This window comes from Triturus cristatus, chromosome 7 (assembly GCF_964204655.1).
Source record: "Triturus cristatus chromosome 7, aTriCri1.1, whole genome shotgun sequence".
Taxonomy (NCBI): Eukaryota; Metazoa; Chordata; class Amphibia; order Caudata; family Salamandridae; genus Triturus; species Triturus cristatus.
The window spans coordinates 414,181,172-414,204,344 of record NC_140590.1 but is presented as its reverse complement, the minus strand read 5'-3'; the positions used below and the strand labels follow the sequence as shown (position 1 = coordinate 414,204,344).

At 45.1% G+C, this 23,173-nt stretch overlaps 1 protein-coding gene across 1 annotated transcript in view; it reads left to right on the top strand.

The window, feature by feature from the left end:
* LOC146809830 (uncharacterized) overlaps positions 1 to 22,873 on the top strand; it is a 38,950-nt gene extending 16,077 nt beyond the window's left edge. The window contains exons 2-4 of the mRNA XM_085614912.1: positions 17,928 to 19,066; positions 19,115 to 19,825; positions 22,868 to 22,873. Coding sequence (XP_085471038.1) covers positions 17,928 to 19,066; positions 19,115 to 19,825; positions 22,868 to 22,873 — 1,856 coding nt within the window. The remainder of the gene's footprint in view (positions 1 to 17,927; positions 19,067 to 19,114; positions 19,826 to 22,867) is intronic.
* The last annotated feature ends 300 nt before the right edge of the window (positions 22,874 to 23,173 follow it).

The window sequence follows — 23,173 nt, the reverse complement described above, 5'->3', positions numbered from 1 at the left end:
TCAGGGGCGTTATAGTTAGCTGGACTTTTCACTCGTACAAAACCATTGAAATTCCCCTGTTATAGTTAGTTCAGCTAACTATGACTCGCGCGCCCGCAATGCACTGCTGATGACGTCACATATTACATCACTCATGGTCAGTGACATCACTGATGACATCTCAAATGACTAACTATAACGGGGGAATTTCAATGGTTTTGTACGAGTGAAATTTCCAGCTAACTATAACGCCTTTATCAGTGAATTTCTAAGGTTTTTTTTAAATGCTAATTCCTAACTATAACATGCCTGAAACATTCAGTGAATATATATATATATATATATATATATATATTCACTGAAAAAACCATAGGTTTCACACATGTTATAGTTAGCGGAAATTTTACTGATAAAAAACCAATGAAATTGCCCCGTTATAGTTAGTGCTGGCAACTATAACTCACGCGACCGCAATCCTCTGCTGATGCTAATACTGTATTTAGACACTTATTTGCCCATGTCTTCTTCCATACATTTTTAGCTATACATATATTACAAATATTTTTTTTTATAAAGACACATATGTCATCAGCAGAAGATTGCGGTCGCGTGAGTTATAGTTGCCAGCACTAACTATAACGGGGCAATTTCATTGGTTTTTTATCAGTAAAATTTCCGCTAACTATAACATGTGTGAAACCTATGGTTCTTTCAGTGAATTTGCAAGGTTTTTTAAATGCTAATTCCTAACTATAACGTGTGTGAAACCTATGGTTTTTTCAGTGAATTTGTACGGTTTTTTAAATGCTAAGTTACTTTACGCCATTCGAGGCGTGCGCGCCCACTTAACGCAGTTCGTTCCGTGCACGGTTTTTAGCAACTTTAATATGCCCTGTACATTTGGTGGCCTTCGGCCACCAAAAGCACAGGGGGTGGGGTCAATGTGGATAGTGTTTTTTTTATTTCGATTTTATAATTTCATGTTGCCAAAATTTAGTTTTTTTTCACAGGTCTAATAAGCCCTGTACATTTGGTGGCCTGCGGCCACCAAAAACACAGGGGGTGGGGTAAGTGTGGATAGTGTTTTTTTTTTTTATTTTTTTTTTAACCGTACTCGCCGAAATTGCCGAAAAAAAAAAAAAAACGTTTTTGCTCTTGGGGGATGTTTGGGGACTCCCTCAACATGACTGTGTGGGAGGGAGTTGTCAAAACAGCCCCGTAACATGTTTTTGGGCATCATGTTTGATAAATAACACTCAGTGCGAGAGACAAAATGGCGGACGCCGCTTCCTGGTTTCGGCCGATTCGAATGTTTACTAAGATCTAAGAGCCAATCAGAATCGCGCTCGCGCACGCCACCGTACGCGTACGGTAAGCGTACGGTAAGCGTACCGTAAGCGGGCTCAGATATATATATTGATTTAAAGGCTATTTTCTCAGAATCTACTGAACAGATTTACACCAAACCTACAAAAGGCACTTCCTTGACCTAGGGACTACCTCTCTGCCAAATTTCTAGTAATTCTGTTCAGCCGTTCGGGCTGTAGCTCTGTCTAAAGGTCCTATGGAAAAATGCATGGGAAAAATGCGTTTTGGGACCCCCCTTTTATCTCAGCCCCCGCTTGACGAATCCCCCCGAGACTTTCAGGGTAGGAGCGGAGCGTAGCGCCCCACCTATTTTGAGAAATTCGCGAGGATTCATCAACCGGCGCCAAAGTTATTCAAAATAGAATGTTGCGGATTTCCTATGGAAAAGGGGTCCTAACTATAACTACCTACTGGCGACCGCCAGTAGGTAATATATATATATATATATATATATATATATATATATATATATATATATAAATGCGAAACGCCGCTGCCAGTGCCTCGCTTGGGCATGGAGACAAAAAGCGGACCCAGAAGATTTGTGCCAATCAAAGTGCTTTATTTAGTTGCCCAGCCAGTCCGTCATAACGCGTTTCGACCCCCACTCGGGTCTTGATCACATGACACATTGCTAACGGAAAGAGTGGTATTTAAAGAGGTGAACAGGAAATGGCTTTCAGGTGTTATTGCAACTACATAGACATAGAAAAAATACTGAAACATATCATCATGTAAACATTAAATCACAGAAAGATCCATCAATGTATAAATATATAATATAAATACATACAAAAATATATAAATCTATAAAAACCTGAATATATATAAAAACAGATTTTCCTGTGTTTAGTTGATATTTGTTATTGTTATTTATAATAACAAATATAGATATCCGTTTGCGACATTTATTAGGTGTCTCAGTAGACCTCCCTAAATTGTTCGCATTCATTTTTAGTAAATTCCGAGTCAATATGTTGCTAACACTTCCACAAATAGTATAACAATCAATCTTTTTCTTTTTTATCAAATGAAAAATAAAGCCCAAGTGGGCCATCATTGTGAGCCACACATCCCATTGCTATATCTGAAATTAAAAACCACTCAAAGAGTTTGTGCAAATAGTGCAAAATTGTGCAAAGGATAATTTCCTTCCCCTTAAAAAGATACCAGATAGTTTCCCCATTTAAAACAGTTTTAAAAGATATATGGGATTTATATTCATATTTGATATTGCTATCTCTTGATAATAGTTGTTTATTTAATTCCCTCAGATTTCATATATCCCATTCTTTTCGCTGTTTGTCAAACAAAGCTGTCCCACATCTCACATATGTCATGATAATACCCATCATATGAAGAACGTGCAGAGACTATAAACAGGTAAAAAAGTCTTCACTAGCATTCAATCCAGCCGGATTTTTGGTGTTGAGTTCCAAAATATATCGTGTCTCCAAAAGGCGCAATTTGCCCTCACGATTACCACCCCGTTTCATTGGCGTAACCGTGTCTATTACATAGTAATGGAGAAAATTGGGGTTACTGTCATGTAACAGCTCAAAATGTCTAGCGACGGGATATGCCTGATCCCTCCCTGTAATAGCTCTGATGTGCTGGAGTATCCTTTTGTGGACCGGTAACCTGGTGCTACCCACATATTTCAGTCCACAAGGACACTCCAGCACATACACAGCATATTCTGTTTTACATGTCGTTCTTTTCTTAATCAGGATGGGTTCATATTTAAAAGGACTGATGTAATGGGTCTTATTTTGTCCAAATTTGCAAGCCTTACAAGTGAAGCACTTTTTAAAGCCCTTAATTTGTGCCATCCAAGTTGTAGGAGTGGCTATTTCAGGACAATTACTGACTAACCTATTGCTCATCGAAGCTGATCTCCTAAATGTTAGAACTGGTTTATTAGCTACTAGGTCACGAATAATGGGATCCCCCTGCACCAAGTTCCAATTACGAGAATAGATTTTCCTTAGCTCCTGATGTTGTCTACTAAAGGTTAGAATAATCCTGGATTGGGCACTTGAAGTATCCTCACTAGAAGTAACTTGTTTCATTTTGGGGACCAAAATTTCACATCTGGATAAGCCTCTTGTTTTCATGATCGCACTGTCTATGATTTTATATGAATAGCCCCTTGCCAAGAAGCGAAGTTTACTGGCCTCTTGTGCACGAATGCAGTCCGCATCTAAACTACAGACCCGTCGTATACGCAGCATCTCGCCATACGGGATGCTGCGTATTAAGTGCTGCGGATGGTGACTGGAGGCATGAAGGATTGTATTCCCAGCAGTGGGCTTTCTATATAGCTTTGTAACCAATTTGCTGTTCTCAACATATAACTCCACATCTAGAAAATACCCAGAATTCTTACTTATGGCTGATGTAAAATGTAAATTCAAGCAATTGCTATTAAGTTTATCCACGAATGCCTGTGCACTCTGTTCCGATCCTTTCCAAATAAAAATCAAATCATCAATAAACCTTAAGTACATAACAGCATGTTCCACCATGATATCCTTCACCTCGCCCATATATATTATCTACTGGCGGTCGCCAGTAGATAGTTATAGTTAGGACCTATTTTCCATAGGAAATCCGCAACATTCTATTGGGAATATCTTTGGGGCCGAATGAGGACTCTTTGTGAAATTCTCCAAACTTCTGGCCAGCTCCACTCTGCTCCTACCCTGAAAGTTTTGCGGTGATTCGTCAAGCGGGGGCCGAGAAAAAAGGGGGTCTCAAAACACATTTTCCCCATGCAATTTCCCATAGGATCTGTTGTCGCAGCAACAGCCCGAACCGCTGAACGGAATGACACCAAATTTGGCAAAGAGGTAGTCCTCAGTTCGGACTCGTGCCTTTTACATATTTGGTGTGAATCTGTTCAGTAGTTCCTGAGAAATATAGGGTAAAAAAGTTAGTGATATCTATGGCAGGGGAGGATCCGCGGACTGTACCCGCACCGTAAGCGAACCCTCCTCGAAACGAGCGTGCACCCTCCCGATCGCGCGCTGAATGCTAATTGGCTGTCGAGCGTCTCTCTACATTCGAAACCAGGAACTGTTGGCGGCACTTTTCTGCCTCGGTAGAAGCGAGGCTGAAGAAGCAAGGGGAATAAGTGCGTAAAATATATAAAGGGGGCAGAGTGGAAATACTCTGACCCTCTAGAGGTGCTTAGGGGGTCCCAGAAGGACTCCCTGGGGCCCCCCTTTTTTAAAAAAAAAAAGCGGCGAAATGCGCGCACGGTGCATGCATCCTATCGCGTTGGATGCCCGGATTCTCCCGCGGTGGGTGCGCGGATCCAAGGGAAAAAAAATTAAATTGTTGGGAGACAAAGATTAAGCTTAAGTGTTTTGTTCTTGAGTGGCTCTAAAAAGAGCTTTTGTGTTCATTGAGAGTTTTTGGTACTTATAAGTAAGTACCTATACAGAGTCTAAAGTTGTTGAGGAAGACTCTGTTTCCTTCATCAGTAAAGTGTACTCCATCTCTCCTATACATCTCTTGCATATGAAAGCACAGATTGTTATTGTAACTGGACCCCATTCTGTAGTCTCGGAGTGTTGGAAGGCGGACCTCGGGGGGGTCGGAGAGACCACCCAGGGGGGCCCCCACACTGTACGAAGTTGCCGAGCGCTGCTGAGAAGCCTCCTAGGAGAGGTCCTTCTCCTATACCGTACTAGCACAGTAACACCACCACACAGGACTCGAGGTTGTTGATCAAGACGAGCAGTTCTTTATCAGCATTTAGGACGTTACGGTTATCGATATATACAAGGGGGGATCGAGGGATCCGCAAGAGTCTCAAAGTCTTTGGTAGGGGCGGGGTAGCGGGACAGTCTTTAGTAGCAGCTGGGTACGAGGGTACCTTAGGCCCAGTTCTTGATCCTCAAGCTGGAGGGACTCCGGGTCTTGGAGTGGTCGAGCCGCGACGGCGTCAGCAGGGCTCTTAGCGATCAGTTCGTGGAGCTTGAGCCGCGACTAGGTCAGCAGGGCTCTTAAGGTGTTTCAGCTCAGCTCGAGCCGCGACGACGTCAGCAGGGCTCCGGGGGAGGTTCCAGCGAGGTTAGGCCGCGACAGCGTCAGTAGGGCCCCGATGTTCCGTGAGGTTCCTTGTCTCAATAAGGTGGAGCCGCGACGCAGTCAGCAGGGCTCGTGGTATAGTGTCAAGCAAGAGTTCTTCTCCGTAGGGTCAGCCGCGATTCCATCAGCAGGGCTCTTGACTCCGGGATACAACTACTGTCCCATTGCGGGGTTGCCCCAGATATACGTCTGGAGCCCATTGATGTCCGGACCCTTGCGCCTGGGGGGGCGGAGAGGCCAGGCTGGGAGAGGCCAGACGCCCAGCGGGAGAGGCGCCAGGCCCGGGGAGGCCGGAGGACGATCGCACCTAGGTGTTGAGGGACGGTGGGGGTCCCATCGAAACTCTCCTCCTCCGGGAGTGGTGAAGTGGCCATGCGGCGCCCCCTGGCCAGATCTTGGTGCCTCGATGTCGGGGCTTCGCTGGGGCCGAGGCCGGAGGGAGCCGGGCTGCGTGGGCCGGTGCGTGGAGCAAGCATGGGGGGGACCCCGAAGGGATGAGGGGTCCCTGTGCGGCCTGGAAAAGGGGGCCGCTGAGGTGGGTGTAGGAGAACGGGTACAATCCAAAGGGGGCCTCGAAGGGAGGAGGGGTCCCTGGCGGCCTGAAAGGGCGGCCCGTGTAGGCCGGTGCGGGGGACGAGCACAATCCAAGAGGGTTAAGACCACGCCACGAGGCCGGGTCCAACAGGCGTCCCCCCCAGCCGAAGGCAGGGAGAGTCACCCATTTCCTTGGGGGTTCTCCTCGTCGAGGCGGAAGAAGCGGGACAGGCCGTTGGCGTTGGCGTGGTCATTGCCGGGCCGGTGTTCAACAGAGAAGTCCATCCCTTGCAGCGAGATGGACCATCGCAGCAGCTTGGGGTTCTCGCCCCTCATTTGCATTAACCACCGCAAGGGCCGGTGGTCGGTCTGGACCCGGAAGTGGGTGCCGAAGAGATAGGGCCGGAGCTTTTTGAGGGCCCACACTACAGCGAAGGCCTCCCGCTCGATGGTGCTCCACCGCTGCTCCCGGGGCAACAGCCGTCGGCTGATGAAGGCCACGGGTCTGTCGAGTCCCTCCGAATCCACCTGGGACAGGACGGCCCCAATTCCATATTCGGAGGCGTCCGTCTGCACCACGAACTCCTTGCTGTAGTCAGGGGCCTGTAGCACGGGGGCAGTGCACATCGCCGTTTTGAGAGTCTCGAAGGCGGTCTGGCAGCGGGGGGTCCAGTGTACCTTATTGGGCTGCTTTTTCGACGTGAGCTCTGTGAGGGGGCCGACAATGCTCCCATAGTCTCTGATGAATCGCCGGTAGTATTCGGTGAGGCCCAGGAAGGCCCGGACAGCTGTCTGGGTGGTGGGGGGTTCCCACGCCTGGATGGCATCCACTTTCAGTTGGAGGGGAGCCACCTGACCGCTCCCTACTTGATGGCCCAGATAGGTCACCGATCCTTGGCCTATCTGGCATTTGCTTTCCTTGATCGTGAGCCCGGCCCTTTGGAGGGCGGGCAGGACTGCTTTGAGGTGCCCCAGGTGCTCAGCCCAGTGGCTGCTGTATTCGGCAATGTCATCTAAATAAGCCGCGCTGAAGGCTTCTAGCCCGGCCAGGACCTTGTTCACTAGTCTCTGGAAGGTGGCCGGGGCGTTCTTCATGCCGAAGGGCATCACCCGAAAGTGGTAGTGCCCATCAGGGGTGGAGAAAGCGGATCTCTCTTGGGCACCAGGGGTGAGCTGGATCTGCCAGTACCCGGCGGTGAGGTCAAAAGTGCTCAGGTAGCGGGCTGCCCCTAAGCGGTCGATGAGCTCGTCGGCCCGGGGAAGAGGATGGGCATCGGTCTTGGTAACAGCGTTCAGGGCCCGGTAGTCCACACAAAATCGTAGCTCAGGGGGGGTGCCTGGTGCGGCGGCCTTTGGCACCAGGACGACAGGACTGGCCCACGGGCCAGCATCTTCGCCACCTCCGCCTGGATGCAGGCCCGCACCCGGTCGGGTACTCTGTAGGCTCTGTGTCGCACGGGGGGACTGTTCCCAGTGTCGACGTCATGGACACACCATGGCGTCACCCCCGGAGTGAGGGAGAAGAGGGCCGCAAAGGGCTGCAACAGTTGCTGACAGTCGTGGTGCTGTTCCGGGGTCAGGGAGGAGGCGAGTTGGACGCCTTCGATGGTCCCGTCGTGGTCGCTGGTCCGCAGGAGGTCGGGTAGGGGCTCGGAGTCGCCTTCGCCCCCGTCGTTGGTCGCTAGCAGTAGGCTTAGTTCGGTCCGGGCAAAGTGGGGTTTGAGCCGGTTAGCGTGTAGAACCCGGAGGGGGTTCCGGGGAGACTCCATGTCGATCAGGTAGGTGACAGGGCTCTTCTTTTCCACCACCTTGAAGGGCCCTGTCCATTTGTCCTGGAGGGCGCAGGGGTCAACCGGTGACATGACCCAGACTTGCTGGCCCGGCTCAAACTCGATGGTAGAGGCGTTTTGATCGTACCATCTTTTCATGTCCTCTTGGCTGGCCTCGAGGTTGGCTTCGGCCAGGGCTTGGAACCTCCGTGTCTGGTTTCGTAGGGTCAGGAGGTATCTGTAGATGTCGGGAGGGGCTTCGTCTCCCAGCCCTCCTTGACCAGGCTGAGGGGTCCTCGGACTGGATGCCCGTACAACAATTCGAAATGGCTGAACCCCAGGGACTTCTGCGGGACCTCCCGATAGGCAAACAGGAGGCACGGCAGCAGGACATCCCATCTCCGCCGTAGGGGTTCTTCCAGGCCCTTGATCATGCCTTTTAAGGTTCTGTTGAACCGCTCGACCAGTCCATTCCCCTGAGGGTGGTATGGGGTGGTGAACTTGTACGTGACCCCGCACTGCTGCCACAGGGACCGCATGTATTTAGAGATGAAGTTCGTACCTCGGTCGCTCACTACTTCTCGGGGGAACCCCACTCTCGAGAAGATCCCCATTAAGGCCCGGCCCACTACGGGGACTGTCACAGTTCGAAGCGGGATGGCCTCAGGGTACCTGGTTGCGTGGTCTACGAGGACCAGGATGAAGCGGTGACCCAGGGCGGTCCGGGGGTCCAGGGGCCCTACGATGTCTATTCCGACCCGTTCGAACGGGGTGTTGACTGCTGGGAAGGGCTGGAGAGGGGCTTTGACCCGTCCCCCCGTCTTGCCGCTGGCCTGGCAGGTCTGGCAGGACCGGCAGTGGTTGTCCACGTCCCTCCGCATCCGGGGCCAGTAGAAGTGGGTCACCAGGCGGCTGTAGGTTTTGTCCTGCCCCAGGTGGCCGGCGAGGGGCACATCATGTGCCAGGTTAAGGAGGAACTCCCGGAATCGGAGGGGGACCACCAGCACTCGACTGGCACCCAGTTCTGCAATCTTCTGCTCGCTGTACAGTAGTCCTTCGGCCCAATAGACCCAGTGGGTTCCGGTCTGGTCACCGTTGGCCTGCGAGGCCGCTTGCTGCCGGACTCCTTCAAGGGAGGGGCAGGTCTTCTGTTCCTGTACGAACTGTTCTCTGGTGGGGCCCCCGTCGTGGCGCCATTGGGCCAGCTCCGGGAGTGTGCCGAGAGAGGCGATCCCGTCCGGGGGGGCACCGTGGATCTGGCATCGGTGTCCGCTTCTTCCTCGCTGGAGGCAGGTGGTGGCACGGGCCCCTCGGGCTAGACGGTGTCGGAGGCCATGGACGAACGGGGTCCTGGCCGGCCATGGACCGGGTGGTGGCGCAGGCCCATTCGGGTAGTCCTAGCATTCGGAGATGCTCTCGCCACTCCACTTGAGCCCAGGGGGAACTCTCGAGGTCGTTCCCCAGGAGGCAGTCCACCGGAGCGTCGTCGCGGACAGTCACCTTCAGTATGCCCGTCACCCCTCCCCATTCGAAGGGAATCTGGGCCATCTGGCACATGCTCTCGCTGTTGTCGGCCGTCCGGACGGGGCATAGCACATTCGGCAGGATCTGTTCGGGGGCCACCAGGTGGCAGCGGACAGCGGTGACACTGGCTCCGGTGTCACGGAGGGCTTCGGCCCGTCGTCCATTGATAGTGACCCACTGTTGGTACTTCTGGGTGTTGCTCGGGATGGGTGTTCGGGGCACCAATTCTCGGCTGCCCAGGCAGACCAGGGACATGGCCGCCGGCTCCCACTCCGTGGACCCCCCGTCGAGGGGTTCTTCCTCTTCCTCCCCTTCTCCCAGGGCGGCAGCCGCGAGTTGTCGGGGCGGGGGCCCGCTGGTCCCACTTCGTCGGTTCATGGGGCAGGCAGGGTCGCTGGCATAGTGTCCTGTTTGTTGGCAGCCGTAGCAGGTTATCGGGGGCCGGGGTCCGGTTCTGGCTGGCGTCGTCCCTCTTCGGGCTAGGTTCGGGGAGGTGTGTTGCTGAGGCGGCCCCCGAGGCGGACTCCGGGGCGGCCCGGCTAGGATGTCCCGATTTCTGTTCGACCCTCCTCCCCCGCCGCGCTGGCGGGGGGGTCCGGTGGGGTTTCGCTGGTACTCCCCCATCGAGCTCCGGGGGACTCGGGTGTTGACCCATCGATCGGCCTCGGCGGCGAGCTTCCGCGGCTCGGTCAGCTTGCTGTCGAGGAGGTGTTGCCTTAGCTCCACGAAGCAGTTGTTGGAGAGGTGTTCCCAAATAATGAGGTCGACCAGCTGCCCATAGGTGGTGACCTTGCTCCCCTTGATCCAACCTTCTAGGGCCCGGCTGAAAAAGTCAACATACTCTACCCACGTGGTACCGGGGATTTTCTTGCATTCTCTGAAACGCTGGCGGTACATTTCCGTGGTTAGTCCATAACGGGTGAGCAGGGCCTCCTTCATATGGTCATATGAGGTCATCACCTCTTCCGGGAGCTGGATCAGGGTGTCTCGGCCCTCGCTAAGGAACCGACCCCATAGGCTGGCACCCCAATCCTTCCGGGGTACCCGATGGGAGGTCATGGCCACCTCGTACGCCTTAAACTACTGCTGGATGTCGTCGTTTTTATAGTACTCCTTGACGACATCTTTGGGAATATGGACCTTGGCTTCGGCGGGCGGCAGAGCGTCTCTATTGCTGGGGGTGCCGGTCTCCCCCTTCTGGGCCTTGAGCTCGAGTTCTTTGAGGCCCCGCTCGTGTTCGAGGATCAGCCTTTTCTCCTCCAGCTCTCGATGCCGCTTCTTCTCCTCTATCTCCTCTTGTAGCCGTAGCTGTTCCATGGCCAATTTCTTTTCGGCCAGCAGGAGTTCGCCGTCCAGTCGTGCGAGCTCTAGCTCATGGGTCCGGACCTTCTCCCACTCTCGTATTTCTTCCGCGGAGAGGCCGGTTTCCAGGCTATTTCTCCCTCCGTTCGCTGGGGTCGGTGCTGGTGGCGTGACTGCATTCAGGGGCAGGGGACCTTCACTCCGGGAGGGACCCGCCTCGGACTCTATCCAGCTTCTCAGGGCTTTCTACATCTCTTCCTTGGTACCTAGGCCGGTGGTCGCAATGCCCTTGTCCTTGCAAAACTGTTTTAACTCCTTGTGCGTGTACTCTTCCAATCGTTCTGGTTGGAACTCCATGGTTGCGGCGGTTTCCTGGTTGCTCATGGTCTCTGTTCGTCTGGATGGATAGCGAGTGGGTTACTTGCTTGTACGATCTGCGTTCGGCTCGGATCCCGTCGCTGGCCACCAAATGTTGGAAGGCGGACCTCGGGGGGGTCGGAGAGACCACCCAGGGGGGCCCCCACACTGTACGAAGTAGCCGAGCGCTGCTGAGAAGCCTCCTAGGAGAGGTCCTTCTCCTATACCGTACTAGCACAGTAACACTACCACACAGGACTCGAGGTTGTTTATCAAGACGAGCAGTTCTTTATCAGCATTTAGGACGTTACGGTTATCGATATATACAAGGGGGGATCGAGGGATCCGCAAGAGTCTCAAAGTCTTTGGTAAGGGCGGGGTAGCGGGACAGTCTTTAGTAGCAGCTGGGTACGAGGGTACCTTAGGCCCAGTTCTTGATCCTCAAGCTGGAGGGACTCCGGGTCTTGGAGTGGTCGAGCCGCGGCGGCGTCAGCAGGGCTCTTAGCAATCAGTTCGTGGAGCTTGAGCCGCGACTAAGTCAGCAGGGCTCTTAAGGTGTTTCAGTTCAGCTCGAGCCGCGACGACGTCAGCAGGGCTCCGGGGGAGGTTCCAGCGAGGTTGGGCCGCGACAGCATCAGCAGGGCCCCGATGTTCCGTGAGAATCCTTGTCTCAATAAGGTGGAGCCGCGACGCAGTCAGCAGGGCTCGTGGTATAGTGTCAAGCAAGAGTTCTTCTCCGTAGGGTCAGCCGCGATTCCATCAGCAGGGCTCTTGACTCTGGGATACAACTACTGTCCCATTGCGGGGTTGCCCCAGATATAGGTCTGGAGCCCTTTGATGTCCGGACCCTTGCGCCTGGGGGGGCGGAGAGGCCGGGCTGGGAGAGGCCAGACGCCCAGCGGGAGAGGCGCCAGGCCCGGGGAGGCCGGAGGACGATCGCACCTAGGTGTTGAGGGACGGTGGGGGTCCCATCGAAACTCTCCTCCTCCGGGAGTGGTGAAGTGGCCATGCGGCGCCCCCTGGCCAGATCTTGGTGCCTCGATGTCGGGGCTTCGCTGGGGCCGAGGCCGGAGGGAGCCGGGCTGCATGGGCTGGTGCGTGGAGCAAGCATGGGGGGGACCCCGAAGGGATGAGGGGTCCCTGTGCGGCCTGGAAAAGGGGGCCGCTGAGGCGGGTGTAGAAGAACGGGTACAATCCAAAGGGGGCCTCGAAGGGAGGAGGGGTCCCTGGCGGCCTGAAAGGGCGGCCCGTGTAGGCCGGTGCGGGGGACGAGCACAATCCAAGAGGGTTAAGACCACGCCACGAGGCCGGGTCCAACACGGAGAAAAGCAGAAACAGATTTATTCACATGTTTCCTAGCTTTCTCAATCTGTGGACAAAAATGATCGGACCAGTTCCATTTCTGCCTTTGGGATATGTTAGAATACACAAAGGCAGTTTTAGGGAAAAGTGAAATCAGTTGTGCAAAGGTGTCCTTCATAAGCATTTCCAGACCTACCCCAGTCAAAGTGCCTAGGTCATTGCCACCACAGTGCACTATTATGAGGTCAGGGTGTTGGATTTGCATGAAGGATTTCACCAGTGGCATCAATTGGTGCCACTTTAACCCTCTCTGTCCAATCCATTTAATGTCTAGATTTGGCAAACCTAGGTCTTTGTGAATGCCTTTGTTTTCTGCATACCTTTGGCTCCAAAAAATGTAGGTGTGTCCCACAATCCACACTGTAAGCATCTTGTAAGGAGGTCTGGATGCACTCAGATGGGCTCTGTAAATGAAATGGCAGTTTGGAAAGTAAGATATTTCTAAAATGGTGGCTAAGATGCAATTTTGAAAAAAGACAAGAAATCATTGGTTGTTTGACAACCTTCTACACTGAAAGGTAGGGTGCATGTTTCTGTTTTTTAAATGCTTGATTCTTATTGGTTAACAAAAACAGATTGCAAGGAACATTATATATGATAAGCTGATATGTTGAGAAGTCAAGCACACTTGCTGTTTTGATTAGCAACATTGTGTGTGCTGAACTTGTGACCTGTGTGCTCAGTACAGTGTTCCATGACCTGTTTCTATGGTAATGGGCAGAAGGCAGATTGGGGGAAGGGTTGAAGTTTATGTCATTTGGAAAGGGTTGAAATGTTTAACCAATAGAAATGTCTGTTTGCTTTTGAATTTATGTGGGAAGGAATGTGATTTGATGTTTACATGTATATGTGTGGAAAATGAGAGGGAAACTTTGCCATTCTTTGGTTTTGCTGACAGGTGCACAGCGCAGAGATTCTGTATCAGAAAATCTGGCTTGTGACTGATATCTGGTGTGTGACTGATATACTTCTTTATCTACAAAACATCTTGAAAGGTGAGTTATTTAATTGTGAGGGGATGTATGTAGACTATTTTTATTGTAATCAGACTAATGTATTTTTTCTGCTAAAGTGTAGGGAGTAATTTTTTTCTCTACAATCTTATTGACAGTGTGTGTGCATGTAGAAACCATTCTGTGATAAGGATTTGTGTTTTTTCATGTGTTTGTAGACAGATAACTATGCAGTTCTTATATTTTGGTAGATTTAGAAACCACTTATTGTTTATGAATTTGTGAAATGAGTTATGTTTCTGCAGTAAAATGTAGTACTCCTGGTAGATGAAGAAATGTGTTTTGGTATAGTGCAAGGGATAGTGTTGTTTGTCTAGAATCACACAGAGAGCCTGTGTGCATTTGGGAACCACTGTGAGAGAATCGTTTGGTAACATCGTGTATTTGCTGATTGAAAACTGTTTTGAAACCTGTCATGTTGTGAAGTTTTAATAGCATTAGAAGCCAGTCTTTGCTTATGTGTTGATTAAATGAGTCAGGTATTGACAGTAAAGTGTAGTTGTGAAATATGTAGATTGTGTGCAGTTCCTTTACCACTTGCACTGTAGTGAATGAGTTTTGGTAAACTCCTAGGAATACTGGTGCTTGTCTAGAATCACACTGTGAGTCTGTGTGCATTTGGGAACCACTGTGAGAGAAGCGTTTGGTAACATCGTTTATTTACTGACAGATAACTGTTTTAAAACTTGTCATGTTGTCAAGTTTTAGAAGCATTAGAAGCCAGTCTTTGCATATGTGTTGATTAAATGAGTCAGGCATTGACACTAAAGTGCAGTCGTGAAATATGTAGATTGTGTGCAGTTCCCTTACCTCTTCAAGTGTAGTGAATGAGTTTTGGTAAACTCCTAGGGATAGTGGTACTTGTCTAGAATAACACTGTGAGTCTGTGTGCATTTGGAAACCACTGTCAGAGAAGCGTTTGGTAACATCGTGCATTTGCTGATAGAAAACTGTTTTGAAACCTGTCATGTTGTCAAGTTTTAGTAGCATTAGAAGCCAGTCTTTGCTTATGTGTTGATTAAATGAGTCAGGCATTGACACTAAAGTGTAGTTGTGAAATATGTAGATTGTGTGCAGTTCCCTTAACACTTCCACTGTAGTGAATGAGTTTTGGTAAACTCCTAGGGATAGTGGTGCTTGTCTAGAATCAGACTGTGAGTCTGTGTGAATTTGGGAACCACTGTCAGAGAAGCGTTTGGTAACATCTTGCATTTGCTGACAGATAACTGTTTTAGAAATCTGTCATGTTGTCAAGTTTTAGTAGTATTACAAGCCAGTCTTTGCTTATGTGTTGATTAAATGAGTCAGGCATTGACACTAAAGTGTAGTCGTGAAATATGTAGATTGTGTGCAGTTCCCTTACCTCTTCCACTGTAGTGAATGAGTTTTGGTAAACTCCTAGGGATAGTGGTGCTTGTCTAGAATCACACTGTGAGTCTGTGTGCATTTGGGAACCACTGTCAGAGAAGTGTTTGGTAACATCGTGCATTTGCTGATAGAAAACTGTTTTGAAACCTGTCATGTTGTCAAGTTTTAGTAGCATTAGAAGCCAGTCTTTGCCTATGTGTTGATTAAATGAGTCAGGCTTTGACACTAAAGTGTAGTCGTGAAATATGTAGATTGTGTGCAGTTCCCTTATCACTTCCACTGTAGTGAATGAGTTTTGGGAAACTCCTAGGGATAGTGGTGCTTGTCTAGAATCACACTGTGATCCTGTGTGCATTTGGGAACCACTGTCAGAGAAGTGTTTGGTAACATTGTGCATTTGCTGACAGAAAACTGTTTTGAAACCTGTCATGTTGTCAAGTTTTAGTAGCATTAGAAGCCAGTCTTTGCTTATGCGTTGATAAAATGAGTCATGCTTTGACACTAAAGTACAGTACCATGTAGTATTGTGTTTAATGCCCCAGAACTTAAAATTTAAAATGTTTACCCAGGCACTGTCCTAGAAGTAGTCTGAGGATTTATTCATTACCAAATAGACTGCTTGAAATGTCTATGCAGTATGCATGTAGTTCTCTAACCACCTACACAGTTGTTTTTCACACCTTCAATTCTCTAGACAGTTTCCATACACTTCAAGGAAACACCCTATCACTCTCTTTGTAGTTTTCTAGTGACCCATTCAACAGCATGTACTAATCCATTCACTGTGCTAAAACCCAAACATTTATAAATTCACCAAGACACTCTCTTTCCAGTACTCTAATGATTCAGTTACTGTCTAAGTATTCAGTCAGGACTTAGAATATGGACTGCTTCAAACCCCTATGCACTATGCATGCAGTCTTTTAACCACCTAGAGATTTGTCTTTTATACTTTCAGTTCCCTAGTCAACATCCAAGTAGTCCAGCAAACATCTTGTCACTCCCTTTGCAGTCTTTTAGTGATCTTTTTAGTACCAAGTACTAATTCATTCCCTGTGCAAAAAGTCTACCAGTTATAAATTCATCCAGGCAGTCTCCTTGCTGTAGTCTAATCATTCAGTCAGTACCCAAGTACTCATGCAGTGAGCCGGACCTTAGCACATGGACTGCTTTAAATGCCTATCCAGTATGCATTCAGTTCTCTAATGAGCTACACAGTTGTCTTTCGCAGCTTCAATTCCCCAGTTAGTATTCATACACTTCTAACAAACACCCTGTTACTCACCCAGTGTGTCTCTTTTTAGTACTGTAATCATTCAGTTAGTTAGCATGTAGTCTTTTAGTGAGGTAGGCTTTAGGGCATGAACTGCTTCAAAGTAGTATGCATTATGTATGTAGTGTTTTAATCATTGTCACACTTGTGGTTCAGGGCTATAGTTTTTTAGTCTGTTTTTATAAAAAATGTGTTTGTACAGTAATGGAATATTGTAAATTTAAAAGTTATTAATATACATGTATTTGTGACTCTTTTTTGCAGATACTGTTTTTCAACGTTAAAATCGAGAAAGTATGCCAGAAAAAGAAAAGAACAGAGACAGGAGGATTATTTGAAGAAACATCAACCACAAGTATTGAATGAAAAAGATAATGTGGCTAAAAGGAAAAAATCTTCTGGTAAGATCACAAAGCAATTTATTAAAAATGTTTGTAGGAACAAACAATGTAGAGAATGCTGCAACTTCAAATAATTTTTTAAGTAAGAAAAAAAATCAAAATAAGAGGAAAAGTAAAAAAGCAAATGTTCAGTCAAAGGAGATAAGGTATGGTAAAAGAAGACAAAATCAGTATAAGGAATTACGGAAAAAAATATTTTACAAGAGAGTAGTGCATAATTTGCTGAAAGATGTGAAGAAATATAAAAAGAGAGCTTTATTTTATAAAAAGAAGAAGCATATTGAAAGCATTGTGGAAAAGGCTTTTGAAGTAAAAAGGAAACTATTCATTTTAGTATTAAACAGAATTCGATCACTAGATAAACCAATCCATGTAATGAAGGCCAAAAGTAGGAGGAAAAGAGTTATCAATAAAAAAAAAATTGTGATTTTTTTGGGGAGAATGGAAACACAGTTCTAGTTCAGAGCCTTTTTTTAATGAAGAGAGTTATTCACTAAGTGAAAAATTATTGTATGCAGTTGACACCAGTGGTAGAGGTTATGAGGTTAGTGATGGTTGTCCAATGGAGATAGAGAAAATGGTTGAAAGAAATGCAGAAGAAGTGATAGCTGATGAAGTTTTAGGGAGACGTGCTAAAAACCCTGGGATTGCAGTAGTGTTTGTAGTGTACGACAGGAATCTATTGAAAAATTATGTCGTTTTTTACGAGTCTATACTAAAAAAAGTGTAAAACAAAAGATTAAGCTGTTGCAAGGACTAGACCCTTGCAGAGTGAGAAAACATACTGGTTTGCAAGGTCATTCTCTGGCTTGTCTTTCTAGGAAAGTTTGTGAAAGTGTTTTTCACCATTTCAGAATGCTGGCAGTACATCATACTCAAATGCGGAAGTTAGTGAGAAGGTTGTATTATGCAAAAAGTCCAGCACTAAAGTTAAGTGAGTTGAACAGTGCTCTTTTGCGTGGGTCAGTTTCAGCCGTGAAGCAGGTCTGTGAGGATATTGAGTTTTGTTACTTTGGGCCTCAGCAAGAGAGTGAAGAAACTGGCACATTAGGAGAACAAAATGTTGAAGACAATGTAGAACCTGTAATTACAGAAAAATTTGAGGATGAAATTACAAAGTTTAAGGTAATTTCAGGTGAAAGACCAAATGTTTCTTGTATTTGTTGTCGGCAAAGTCACTATAAAAGTCATACTAAGGGTGTCAATCTGTAGTTAAAAAGTGAAATAGAAGATAATGATAAGTGGATGGAATTTGCAACTTATTTGTTGGTAGAGGATTGTTTTGATTTGGGATGTGAGCAGCGTATTTGCAAATATTGTTATAATAAATTAGATGAGAATAAATTGCCTGCTAGAGCTGTTCATAATAATCTAGAGTTGGTTGCTATTCCTCCAGAGCTGATAGATTTAAATACGTATGAGTCTATTCTGATACAATGTGTTCACCCATTTCAGGCTATTGTTCGTATGGAGCCCAAAACAAGTAAATTACCTCCATCAGAGTTGCAAAGAGGATTGAAAGGAAGAGTTGTGTATTTACCATTAGATTTAAGGAAAAATGTTGAAACTATTGGTGTAGACCATGCAGAAAATGAGCCACTAGTCATTCTAGTTAATGGTGTTCCTACTAAGAATAAGAAAATCTGGCAAGAGTTAGTGGATGTTAGAAAAGTGCGAAAGGCATCATTGTATCTGATAAAAAATAATGAGTACTATAGAACTGTGTTTGTTGGAGAAGAAGAAATAGATTTAGCAGAAGATAGTGAAACATTAAGTGGACAAATTGAAAAAGTGGACATGTCCAGATCTGAAGAGATCTATGAACATTACAGTGTACATCCACTTAATTCCAAAGAGGTGATGGGGAATACAATTGAGTTGTTTCAAATGAAAAAAGCAACAGGAAGTCCCATGAGTGTATGGGAAGAGAGTTTGGAAGCTCGTTGTTTCCCACAGTTGTTTCCAACAGGAAAAGGTGGACGATATGATGAACGTCCTGTGCAGATTCCTGCATCTGAATATCGGACAACAAGATTATATGCAGAAGATCCAAGATTTCGACAATGTATCCCTTATATGTTTCATCTTCTATTTGAAAGTGACTTGTCTGGACTTTCATATGCAGTAAATCACATTTTAAAAACTGGAATGCATCTGCAAAATGTAACTGCAAAGGATTTTATGGATAAAGTGCATCAGAGAGATGATCATTTAGAATCTCAGTTGATTAATCTGATGGCATGTCAGCGTGGGACTAATGAATATTGGTACCGTCGACATGGAGAACTGAAATGCATGCTACGGAACTTGGGAACTCCTACATGGTTTGTTACACTAAGCTGTGCTGAGTATGCTTGGGATGATTTACTTGAATTTCTTCGAGAGGCAAATTCCAATATAAATAATATTGAATACAAGACACCTGGAGAATTGTGCTCTTTGGATCCTGTCAATGTATGCAGATATTTCAATCATAGATTTGAAGCTATGATGTCTTTCATCTGCAATAAAAAGAATCCTCCTCTTGGAGAAGTTGTGGATTTCTTTTGGAGAAAGGAGTATCAAGCAAGAGGTGCTCCTCACATACATATGTTGTTATGGGTCAAGGATGCCCCCAAATTTGGAACAGATTCAGATGAAAGTGTTTTGTCTTTCATTGAAGATTATGCTACATGTGCTGTACCAAATAGCAGAGAAGACAAAAACTTAAAAGAACAAGTCTTACGATTTCAAAGCCATAGGTGTGGAAAATACTGTCGACGAAAGTACAAGTCAAAGGATAAGTTCTATACCAAATGTCGTTTTGGATTTCCACGTCCTGTATTAGCCAAAGGAAGAGTGAACAGTTTCATGTCAGCTGTACGACATACCATCACAAGAAAGTCTCCGAAAAACACCTACAACTTAAGAAGAAGCGAAGAATCAAAATACATAAATGACTACAACCCAGTTATTTTATCCATGTGGAACGCTAACATGGATATTCAGTATGTTGCGGACAATTCTATTGCTGTTGCTCGATATGTAACGTCTTACATTACTAAATCAGAAAAGACTGAATTGAAAGAAATGTGGGAAGAGATTTCTCACGAGAAGAGTCTAAGTAAGAAATTATACAGTTTCAGTTTGAAGATGTTATCGCATCGTGAAATTGGAGCATATGAATGTTCAGATCGGTTATCATCTGCAAGTCTATATTCCAAAAGTAGAAGAATCATTTGGGTGAGTCTAGGTCTTGCAGGAATGCGAAATCGGGTACTGAAATCTGTTCAAGAAATTGAATATTTAGCAGAAAATGACCCTGAAAGTACAGATATTTTGAAAACCAATATGTTGGACACATACTATCCAAAGAGAAGTCATCATCTTGAGAACATGTGTCTCTATGAAGTGTTGCAAAACTACACTTTTAAACGGAATATTACAGAGAACATCAACGATGGAAAATATGGAGTGATTGGTTCTGAAGGATGTCTGGTGAAACAAAGGAAAGGAAATTTAATTAATCACAGAAAACTGAGTTGCGACACTGCTGACAAAAGGGAATTTTACTATTTAGCCCTTTTGCAAATGTTCAAACCATGGCGTTCTGAACTGGAATTACTTGGAAATTTTCCCAGCTATGAAGATTCATTTAATGCTTGTAAAGATGGCATACAATGCAGTGCTTTCGCAAATTATGTGAAAATGTTGAATGATGAAATTGATCAAGAGGCTACAATTGCAGCTGAGATTGCTAGAGACAGTTCTCAAGACAGTCAAAGTTCTGCTGTACTGAGGCAAGATCCACTTGGACAACCAATTGTTGAAAATGAAGCAGCGATTGTCATGAATGAGGTGGAAACAGCAATGTATCAAGCACAAGAAGATGCAATACAGTTAGGAAACTTGGAAGAGAAACTAAATGTTGAACAGAAACAAATATATCAGCAAGTGAAAGAGCAGATTGACCATGGATTACTTCATGAAAAGAAAGACTGCTCATGTACATCATTTCAACCTATCCGAATGTATGTGAGTGGTCAAGCTGGAACAGAAAAGAGTTTCTTAATTAAAGTAATTACAAGTTATCTGCAAAAAACAACTGAGTCGCATTTGTCTTGTGTTGTCACTGCTCCAACTGGGTTGACAGCACATAACATTAAAGGAATTACTTTACATCGTTTACTAATGCTGCCAGTAGAGCATGAGAACAAATTGGAATACCACAAGCTATCTGGAGAAGCTTGTTGTGAAGTTTCAAGAGTGCTGAAGAAAATGAAACTTCTCATTATTGATGAGGTGAGCATGGTTTCAAACTTGATGCTTGCCTTTGTGCATTTAAGAATGCAGCAAATTCTTAAAACAGAGTATGACGTGTTATTTGGAGGAAAACACGTCATAGTTTTTGGAGATCTACCGCAACTGACATCGGTAAAAGGACAACCGGTATTTAAAACACTTGCCCATGAAGATACTAGAAAGTCTCTTGGCAGTGTTGGTAATGTGAACATTTGGAGTAATTTTGAATAGAAAGAACTGACAACAAATATGCGACAGGCAAATGATGCTGAATATGTAAGTATTCTTCAAGATATAAGAATTGGAATTCTTTCAAAAAAAGGGAAAGAAGCTTTGGAGAGTCGATTACTTTGCAATGTCTTTCCAAATGAAAATGCAGTTGCTGCAAAAGTGTACGTGGAAATTGCTAAAAATAAGTCAGTGATTTGCTTAATGCCAACACTGCGTGAGTGTTCAATTTTCAACGAAGAATTATTAAAATTGGAAAATGAAGAAATTGTCAAAATGGAAGCCACCGATAAAATACTACATGAAGGAATCACTATTATTTTAACGGGTAAGTTGAGATCAAAACTAGATTGTTTAGAAAAAAAAATATCTAAAACTGCTGGTTTGGAAAAGACACTGTATGTGTGTGTAAACTGTCGGGTAATTTTAACGCGTAATTTGGATGTAGAGAAAGCTTTAGTTAATGGTGCAATGGGTAAAGTGGTGGATTTTGTGAATTATCACAAAAAAGAAGGAATTGAATTTTTAAAAATTCAATTTGATCAGATTGATGAAGTTAAAGAAATTCGTCGTTGTTCAGTTCATTTTTTGCTTGTTAAAGATTTATATGTCCGTAGGAAACAATTTCCATTTTCTCTGGCATATGCAGTGACTATTCATAAATCTCAAGGATTAAGTGTAGACAGTGCATTGGTGAACATTGGATCTACTGTATTTAAAGAGGGTATGGCACATGTTGCTTTGTGGCGAGTCAGAACATTATCTGGTTTGTTTTTGATTGATTTTGATGAGACAAAGGTTACTGCAGATGCAAACTGTGTAAAAGAGTATAATAGGTTAAGAAGGGTGTATGCTCCAAATTTAGGTCAATATCCTGTATTTGAAAAGCGTGTGGTTGGTCAAAAAAGAAGGTTAGAGAATATCTGTTCTGAAGGTATCAAGAAAAGAAAAGAACACGATAATGTTGTGATTGCAGGTAAAAAGAAATTGGACACTGTTGAAGAGATTGTTGGTAATCAGTTTGAAAATAGTTCTGGTGTCAACTGCTATGCTAATGTAGTGGTCAATGTTGTTTTTTATCTTGAAGGTTTGCAAGATCAAATTATGGAGAATCGGCAAAAAAGATTTTGTTCTCTGTTGCATTCTAGAAGTAAAATATAATCTGTTTCAGATGTACGTAATCTTTTGGATGTGTGTTCTGGTTCTACACAATTTACTCCAAATATTCAACATGATGCTCAGGAATTTTTAATGTATATGCTTACCATTTTTGAAAATGAAGGTGTAGAAATAGAAAATATTTTTGGCCTTTCTTACAAATGGGAATATCATTGTGAAAATTGCACGTATACATGTAGCACCAATGTAGACACTGAGCGATTTCTGCATTTAACATTACCAGACTGTAAATCAGTGGCTTTCAATAAATTAGTGAAAGGTGCAATTCAAAACATGGAGTGTAGTCAATGTAAATCAGAAATGCTATCCACATTATTGTTAACAAAATATGGAAAATACATAATTTTAATGATGCAACGTTGTACAGCTGATGGAAGAAAATTGGATACTTTAATAAAACAATTTGTAGCAGCACAAATATCAATATCAGGAAGGACTTTTGTAGCAATTGCAATAATTTTCCATGATGGTCCTTCCACCACATCTGGACATTACACTGCCTATCTAAAATGTGACAAAGGCTGGACACTTTGTAATGATGCCCAGTTGGTTTTCAAACAACGTTTGCCTAGGGAATTACAAAATTCCTACCTAATATTTTTGAAGCCAAAGTTTTAGGAAGCTAATTCACTCTCTGAGGAATTCATTATTATAATTTAATAGAACTACCATTGGATAGTTTACATAAGGAAGAAGTGCAAAAATACCATTTGGCCTCAAGGAAAGGTATATTTTTCAATTATGGACTTTTTGGTGGTCATTTATTCGGTGATTATTTTAATGTGGCAACATTTACAGTTTTTATAAGTTAAAGTTATAACCTTTTGTAAGGTGTAAGCATTTCATATATGTATGATTTGTATTTTCTGGTATTTTACTGAGAATAGTATGTTGGGTTTTTTTAAACAATCTTTCTGATTGGTTTTTTTTTGCCCGCTGTTAAGTGATGAGTACCATTGAAATCACTATTTCGAGTGAAATTCAATATATTCTGAGAACAGCAAAAAAGGCAAACAAATTACTTTGTAAAATTATGTTGTGTTATAAAAAATGTATTATTATATGTTATAGTTTTTATTTTATTTTCTTTCACAGATCCAAATTTTAAAATGAGCAATTTTTAAGAATTTATATTTA